The sequence below is a fragment of the Oncorhynchus mykiss genome, chromosome 4, assembly GCF_057628025.1.
Source record: "Oncorhynchus mykiss isolate SJ-2025 chromosome 4, ASM5762802v1, whole genome shotgun sequence".
In the NCBI taxonomy this organism is placed as follows: domain Eukaryota; kingdom Metazoa; phylum Chordata; class Actinopteri; order Salmoniformes; family Salmonidae; genus Oncorhynchus; species Oncorhynchus mykiss.
Genome location: NC_143025.1, coordinates 10653373 through 10662500, shown reverse-complemented (window position 1 = coordinate 10662500; position 9128 = coordinate 10653373). Strand labels below are relative to the sequence as shown.

The 9128-nt window shown below is 42.5% G+C and overlaps 1 protein-coding gene across 1 annotated transcript in view; it reads left to right on the top strand.

Moving 5' to 3' along the window:
* The window catches only part of LOC110521271 (E3 ubiquitin-protein ligase TRIM16), a 9650-nt gene extending 947 nt beyond the window's left edge, over positions 1-8703 (top strand). The window contains exons 2-6 of the mRNA XM_036969442.2: positions 302-397; positions 6968-7201; positions 7360-7519; positions 7645-7704; positions 7939-8703. Of these exons, the coding sequence (XP_036825337.1) occupies positions 302-397; positions 6968-7201; positions 7360-7519; positions 7645-7704; positions 7939-8459 (1071 nt within the window). The 3' untranslated portion in view covers positions 8460-8703. The remainder of the gene's footprint in view (positions 1-301; positions 398-6967; positions 7202-7359; positions 7520-7644; positions 7705-7938) is intronic.
* Positions 8704-9128: the final 425 nt, after the last annotated feature.

Sequence of the window (9128 nt, the reverse complement as noted above, 5' to 3'; positions counted from 1 at the left end):
CTTGAGTATATAGATATGTTACCCAGATTCTCCAAATGTATCACCATTTTCTAAAGTCAAACACTATTATCATTCTAAATGCCCTTTTATGAGTCCGAAGTTCAGTCTCAACCCCTTGGTACATGTTATGTACACCTAACATAAAACTATAATCATTCACATAGCAACATATAAATATCATTTAGAAAATGGACCATCAAGATTGTAGACCTTCCTCTATGGGCCCTATGTCACATTACTATACTATTGATCTACTGGACAAATTAAGCCTGATAGCTCATTGAAGAGTGATTCTCCACAGAGGCAGCTGGGGATGAGTCAGCAGAAGGTCCAGCAGAGATTCCAGGAGAGAGAGAAGGAGCTGAAGGAGCTCCAACAGGCTGTGGAGTCTCTCAAGGTGAGTATTGTTGACCAGAGGAGACACACCATTTCACTTCTCTCCTCCAGACAGAGAGAGAGGAGAGGGGCCCCTCTCCAATGCCACTGACCCCACTGTTGGGAACAGGCTGTCTGGACCCCTTTCAGACATTAGACTGCTTAATGTAACTGACGGGATATGAACCCAGGTCTACTGCAGGAGAAACCAACATCTTGACCGTTACATCAAGAGGACATTCCCTATTAGGAAGACACTGATTTTGAAGTTGCAGGCGGGGCTACCTAATCACATTACCATGAATAACCATGAATGACTCATGTCCCCTATACATTAACCTGGATCTCTCTCTCTCTCTCTTTCTCTCTTTCTCTCTTTCTCTCTTTCTCTCTTTCTCTCACTCACTCACTCTGTGCATGGGGAATATATATTTACACTGCCTAAGCAAGTGAAATAGATCATAGAAATGAACAGTAAACATTACACTCACGAAAGTTTCAAAGCAATAGAGACGTTTCAAATGTTATAATTCAAGTGCAAACAGAGTGAGCCGTGCGCCAGACTGAGTTCTGGAGGTGAAATGGAAAGGAATGAGGGAGAGTTAAGTGAGGTAGAAGGTGTGGTGAAGACCTCAGAACCAGAGCCTAGCATCAATGGACATGATAAAGAAGAATCTGGTGCAGAAATGGAACGTACATCACAGAAAATAGATGTTGTGATGGCAGCTGCAGAGAAGTATTTGGTCATATGAGATTTGACTTCAGAAGAGTTCCAGGGTGTGTTGAGTGGTGGTGTCCCGTCCTCCCAGGTCGTTGTCATGGTGCAGGAGCAGACAGGGTCAAAGTAGTGGAATGGGGTAGTGGGTTTTTAATGACTGTAGGGTTCGTTGAAATGGTTTTATTTAGTATTGTCATAATTTCCCCTTTTGTATCACAAAGTATAATGGACTATATATATTATAGTCCAGTTGGGGGCGGTAATGCAACATATTGGATGCCAACCGCTGTTAAACTCCAAAGAAGAAGATATGTTATATTATATCTATGTTCAGTGTTGTAACGATGTCTCTCTCTCTCTCATTCAAACACTTTTGCTGTAGTTGGTTGTGTGGGTCTCTGGTTATGAATGGGGTGCTAACAGACAATTGTTGATGGATATTTATAGAGCTCTGATCAGGACAACAATTGATTACAGGTGTATAGTTTATGGAACAGTGGCACAGACTTGTTTTCAGAAGCTGGACAGAATCCAGTATATAGCTTTAAGGATATGTATTGGTGCATTTAAATCAACATCTGTATGTGTCTTACTAGTGGAGGCAGGTGAGATGCCTTTCGATATACGACGTAATAAGTTGTCATTAGCTTATTGGGTTGAAAGGCTGTGAGGTTGAGCATCCCACTGCTACTGTTCTAGATGACTGTTGGGAATATACTAGTAGACAAGGCAGTGGTTTGGTTGGACAGTTGGAAAGCTTGCTGATGACAGTGGCTTGAGGGAGTTGGAGGTTGGCCTTTCTGTGGTGATAGGGGATGTTCCTCCATGGTTGCTCCCAGATCCTGTTGTTGATCTAACCTTGGTAGAGAAAAGGAAAGATTGGTCAGAAGTCAGTGATAAAGGGAAACTGGTTGACAATTACATTAGTAGAAGTTATGCTTTTTTACCACGTTTCACAGATGGATCCAAGGACCCAGATAGTGGAGCACAGGAGCAGACGTTTACCTTCCTGAATTTGATGTGCAGACATGTAGAACCCAGATAGTGGAGCACGGGAGCAGACGTTTACCTTCCTGAATTTGATGTGTAGATATGTAGAACCCAGATAGTGGAGCACAGGAGCAGAATTTGATGTGTAGATATGTAGAAGACTAACAGATGAACTGTCAGCATACTCAGTTGAACTGTTGGTGATAATAGTTGCACTCCAGTGGGTGGAGGACGTACAACCTGTTAGAATTATAGGATGCTCAGATTCTCTGCCTGTATTGAATAGTTTATCATCTGGTTTATCTAATAGGAGTGACCTTCTAAATCAAATCAAGTTTTATTAGTCACATGCGCAGAATACTACAAGTTTAGACCTTACTGTGAAATGCTTACTTATGAGCCCCTAACCAACCAGTTTAAAAAAAGATGGATGAGAATAAGAAATAAAATTAACAAGTGATTAAAGAGCAGCAGTAAAATAACAATAGTGAGACTATATACAGGGGGGTACCGATACAGAGTCAATGTGGAGACTATATACAGGGGGGTACCGATACAGAGTCAATGTGCAGGGGCACCGGTTAGTTGAGGTAATATGTACCTGTAGGTAGAGTTATTAAAGTGACAATGCATAGATAATAACAACAGAGAGTAGCAGCGGTGTAAAAGAGGGGGGGGGGCAATGCAAATAGTCTGGGTGGCCATTTGATTAGATGTTCAGGAGTCTTATGACTTGGGGGTAGAAGCTGTTTAGAAGCGTCTTGGACCTAGACCTGGCGGTCCTGTACTGCTTGCCATGCGGTAGCAGAGAGAACAGTCTATGACTAGGGTGGCTGGAGTCTGACAATTTTTAAGTCCTTCCTCTGACACCGACTGGTATAGAGGTAATGGATGGCAGGATGCTTGGCCCCAGTGATGTACTGGGCCGTTCGCACTACCCTCTGCAGTGCCTTGCAGTCGGAGACCGAGCAGCTGCCATACTATTGGAGTGTTATAATGGAGAATTGAGAGAAAGGGTAGTAGTGAGATTATGTTGGGTCCTAGCACATTCAGGTGTGGAAGGGAATGAAATTGTAGACCAGTTCGCTAAAAAAGCTTTAAAACAAGATATAATTGATATTAATGTTCCACTGGGTAGAGGTGAGGCCAAATGTGAGATCAGAGCCATTTTGATAGATGTGTGGCAGAAGAGATGGGACTCTGAGCACAAGGGACAACATTTATATGCCCTCCAAAGAAAGGTTGGTAGACCAAGATTCAAAGGTTAGATTAGGAAGGAAGAGGTGGTGCTTACTCAATTGTGTTTAGGAAATGAACCATTCAACTGGTAATTCATCTGGTTGGCAGCATGTGGATGGTTTGTGTCTGGAGGGTATTTGTTGATGAAACGGTGGAGCATGTGTTGTTATATTGTTGTAAGGATGTTGAAGAGAGGGAAAGATTGAAGTGTAGGGTCATTGAGGTTGGGGGGGTTTGGGGGGGATTGAAAGGGATTTTGGGGATGGGGGAGGGTCTATTAGAAGTTAGTAGGGCTCTTTTTTATTTTCTCAGAAGTATTGAGTTATGTAGGAGGATTTAGAAATGTTGTAAACTGTGATTGAACACACTCCAGCACTGTAGGTGGCGCCATGCACCTTTAACGTTGATTTGCAGATTAGTTGTATTGAATAAACAGGTCTTATTTTAGGTGATGTTTCACCCTGCCCAGCTCCTATTAGTTGTATTGAATAAACAGGTCTTATTTTAGGTGATGTTTCACCCTGCCAGCTCCTATTAGTTGTATTGAATAAACAGGTCTTATTTTAGGTGATGTCTCACCCTGCCAGCTCCTATTAGTTGTATTGAATAAACAGGTCTTATTTTAGGTGATGTCTCACCCTGCCAGCTCCTATTAGTTGTATTGAATAAACAGGTCTTATTTTAGGTGATGTCTCACCCTGCCAGCTCCTATTAGTTGTATTGAATAAACAGGTCTTACTTTAGGTGATGTCTCACCCTGCCAGCTCCTATTAGTTGTATTGAATAAACAGGTCTTATTTTAGGTGATGTCTCACCCTGCCAGCTCCTATTAGTTGTATTGAACACTGTGGCACCAACTCACCTTCTGAAAGTTCTATTCCCAGTCCATTGTTCTGTGTCACAATGTCAGCTTCACTACTGTTATCAATGAGACCAGCCCGCGTTAACCTTGTAGGTTTACCTCAGGTAACTTATTATTAACTAGGTAACAGCTACTTGGTGAGGAAGCTCACTGTCCACCTGGGTACACGTTGTAGTTGACTCAGTGTTAGTGATGGTTGACGTATTGCCACCAAGATTGTCGTAATGGTTCAAGATATATATATATTTTTCAGGTAAAGGTGCAAAACCTAAACAAAACGTCCCTGTTCTCTTTTTCAAGATGTGACCGATTTAAACAGCCATTAAACAGCCATTAAACAGCCATTAAACAGCCAGAAGACATTTTTTTAAATTAAGAAATGATCTTTTTGATGATATATTGTTTCTAAATGGCTGCAGTTGGCATTGGGCAGGTTCGAGACTGATCTCTGGAATGAATAAGAAAAATACACTTTATTTCTCAGTTGCATCACCCGTCTTTACGTGAATTAATAACTTTTAATTGGTAAATATTTCCAATAGATGGCAGCATAAGACCATGAAGCAACAGTTATTGGCTACAAGCAGCAATATGATTGACATAAAATAGCATGCAACCAAAGACTATATGTCCCATGATTTTCTAAAATGGTCACTCATTACTTTACAGTTAGCTTTATATCTCATATTAAACCTGTGTTGCTTTTGGGAGAACAAAACAATATCAAGTATAGCAGGTATTGAACCCTGGTCAAATAATCACTAGTCAGATGTGTTAACCTCAACCCTAGTAAACATGCATTATAACACGATGTTAATATTGGGAGTAAACAGCCTCGGAATAGAAAAGACGATGCATCTTCCAGTCCAACAATAAATGACATCATGCAACCCTCACGGTTAGTAAATGTACCTCAACATGCCCCTCTCTTGTGTGAGAAGGCAGAGCGCTCGCTGCCGCTGACTTAGCAAGCTTTTGGCAGGGCTTGTTGAGTTGGCTACTTGTACTTGACCTAAACTAATCTTATCTGTCTTATGCTGCCACCTATTGGAATTATTTAGCAACTGCAGCAGTACTGAATAAAGTGTTTATCCTTACTAAAGTAGTAATTACTCAGAATTGTAAAATATTAAATGTTCTAGTTCATTTTATCACTAACGTAAACCAAAAACGCCCTACATTTAGTTAATTATATAAAATATAGATATGTATTTAGATGGGTGACATTATCTGCCAAAGTAACACCCCCTTAACATATAAACAAAGACTGGACACAGACACTGAAAATTTGCTTTTTTTAATATATATCTGGTAGCTCTCAAAAGAGACTTTGCTGAGCAGTTAGTTTTCAGGAGTGTGCTGCCTGCCTTCAGAGGAGTCTGTCTGTGAATAATGAAAAGTTTGTATGTTTTAGCCACGCTTTCACAGAGGCCAAGTTTACATGTGAGTCATTTAGGAGACACTCTTATCCAGGGTAAAGAGCCTACATCTGTTGATGTACAAGGGAACATCGACACGTTCCTCATCTAGTCGGCTTGGGGATTCAAACCAGCCACCTTTCTGTTACTGCCCACTGCTCATAACTGCTAGATCACAAACCACTAAATGTTAAACACCAAAGGTCAAATGGTAGTAGATAAATAGTAAGCAGGTTATAACTTTCAGACTGCCATTGTTTTGTGGAAATAGGGACATGTCTGTCTACTTCTACAAGTATCTCTAATAGATGTATTTATTTTAATGGTTTGAAGTTCTACACCATTTTAATCAGGATAACCTATTATTTCTAATGATCTAAGTTTGGGCATCGTAAAATGTTTTTACCAAATGCTGGTAACTAAAACATAAACCAGTTATTATTTTTATTATATTTTTTCCAGTTTCTTCCTAAGAACAGGTTTTAGTGGTCAAATAAAAAGGTCGTAATTTTTTGTGCCATTTAGGGAAAATGGAATTGGGTTTGTGGCTGGATCAGCAGCTCTTCATCAACCGGCCGGAGAGACTCAATACAGCAGGGGTCTCTGATTTCTATGCTGCAGTACTGAGGGTCTGGCAGCTGCTGAGACCCACACGAGACGGGGGTGTGGTGCCTGGGCCGTGGGTATGGGAGGAGACCATATTCCACAATCCACTGATCACTGGGTTTGTTGGACCTGGAGAGCAGGGTGGCAGCGTTCTGACTCAGCAGCACAGAGGCTACTGTACCGTACTGAGGTGGGCTTAGAGGGAGTGAAGGGGCATCAGTGGCAGGGGGTTATGGGGGCTGAGAGCATGGCAGGGTATAGGTGGATGGTGCTCTATAAGCTCCTAGTGCTGGAAAGGTCAGGGGTCATCCAGTGGAGGGTATTACATGGAGCCCTGGACACCAATTGCTGGTTGGCTCGGGTTGACCTGGGAGTTGAGGAAGGGTGTCCGTTTTCTGCAATGACAGACTGGTCATCATGTTTTTTCTGTGTTGCCAGGGTAATGTCATTACTGTTGACGCCTTAGGGTTGAGTTTGAGTTTTACAAAATGATCAACAGTGTGGAGGCTCAGGGGGGCTGTCTGTACGGCTGGAGAGGAGGGGTTGGATGTACGGTTGGAATGTGGTGCTGGATGGTGTATTGTACTGTGGGTACTCTATAATGTGATTGTGTGGAGGTTGTGGTGGCACACAATGCGTTTTAAGGAGGGATGTGGTGTTAGTGTAATGAGGATGGCAAGCCAGTCTCTCTCTCTCGCTCTCTCTCGCTCTCTCTCTCTCTCTCTCTCTCTCTCTCTCTCTCTCTCTCTCTCTCTACAGCACTCTGCACAGGCAGCAATGGAGGACAGTGATCAGATCTTTACTCAGCTGATCTGCTCTATTGAGAGAAGGCGCTCTGAGGTGAAGGAGCTGATCAGAGACCAGGAGAAGGCTCAAGTGAGTCAAGCTGAACGACTCCTGGAGCAACTGAAGCAGGAGATCGCTGAGCTGAGGAAGAGAAGCACTGAGCTGGAGCAGCTCTCACACACAGAGGATCACATCCATTTCCTCCAGGTAACTAAACTGCCTTGTTACATGTGATATGAAATTAACTTAATGTGAAACTATTCATCTCAATCATTATGTTGTCCTGTCTGTCTCACTCCCTCTCTGTCTGTCTCTCTCTGTCTGTCTGTCCATCTCTCTCTCTCTCTCTCTTTCCCTCTCTCCAGAGTTATCAGTCTCTCTCCAATATCAGTATATCTTCAGACTTACCCAGCATCGTTGTCTGTCCTCTTCAGTACTTTGGAGATGTGAGTAAGACTGTGTCTGAACTGAGAGAGAAACTAAAAGACTTCCTTAAAGGAGAATGGACCAAGATCTCCACTACAGGTGTGTTGAAAATAATAAGAACATCAACTTTAGACCATTGAAAGTTCCCTACTAGTCATATACATGTGGAATATGGCATGATGATAACATTCCCTCTCTCTGTCAATGTGTTTGTGTGTCTGTAGTGAATATAGTGGATGCTGTACTGTCTCCAGAGCCCAAGACCAGAGAACAGTTGTTACAATGTGAGTCTCTTTACTGTGAAGTAACTAAGTCTCTTTTTAATGACACTCCTAACAATCCCTCTAGAAATATATAGCAATAGTAGATCTAATCAAAGACTGGGTATCTATCTGACTCCTCATAGTTCTCTGATTTGATCTCTGCTGTGCTCTAATCAAAGACAGGGTAGATACAGTATCTGACTTAACTTATTGTTCTAACTCCCCTCATTGGTCTCTGCTCTGATCATCTCCCAGATTCCTGTCAGCTCACACTGGACCCAAACACAGCAGGCACACGCCTCTCTCTGTCTGAAGGGAACAGAAAGGTTACCTATACACGCCAAGTCCAACCATATTCTGACCATCCAGACAGATTCACCAACCAGTACCAGGTTCTGAGTAGAGAGGGTCTGTCTGGACGCTGTTACTGGGAGGTGGAGTGGAGTGGTAATGTTGTTGTTACAGCAGTCTCATATAAAGACATCAGCAGAACAGAGACAGATGATGTATTTGGATACAATAACAAGTCCTGGAGTTTACAGTACCAGTGCTTTAGTGGTGGTTATTGTTTCAGACACAATAATGTTAAGACTAAAGTATCAGGCCCTCAGTCCTCCAGAGTAGGAGTGTACCTGGATCACAAGGCAGGTACTCTGTCCTTCTACAGTGTCTCTGACACAATGACCCTCCTCCACAGAGTCCAGACCACATTCACTCAGCCCCTCTATCCTGGGTTTTATCTCTGTTATAGTACTGCTGAGCTGGTTAAACTGTAGTAGGGTCCACATAGATACTAGTCATGCTGATGTAGTCTATAGCTGAGCTGGTTAAACTGTAGTAGGGTCTCCACATAGATACTAGTCATGCTGGTGTAATCTATAGCTGAGCTGGTTAAACTGTAGTAGGGTCCACATAGATACTAGTCATGCTGGTGTAATCTATAGCTGAGCTGGTTAAACTGTAGTAGGGTCCACATAGATACTAGTCATGCTGGTGTAGTCTATAGCTGAGCTGGTTAAACTGTAGTAGGGTCTCCACATAGATACTAGTCATGCTGGTGTAATCTATAGCTGAGCTGGTTAAACTGTAGTAGGGTCCACATAGATACTAGTCATGCTGGTATAGTCTATATGTAACGTTCTGAGTGTAGTGGGTGAGAAGTCAGGCGCAGGAAGCAGAGAGTTCAGGGGAGTGCTATTTTAATGCACCACAACGGTGAACATAAGCCAACCCCACGAAAACACAGGGCGTAAACAAAACAAACGCCCCAAACAGGGGGACTTAAACGGTCCAGAAAAGACCCACGAAAATGGGAAAGCACGTAACTCACAGACGTGCACACAAGTTTACACAACACAGAAGGTCACAATAATTAATCCCGCACAAGGAACCAGGCGGGCCGGCTGACTAAATAAAGCCTCACTAATTATACAGAATTCAAAACA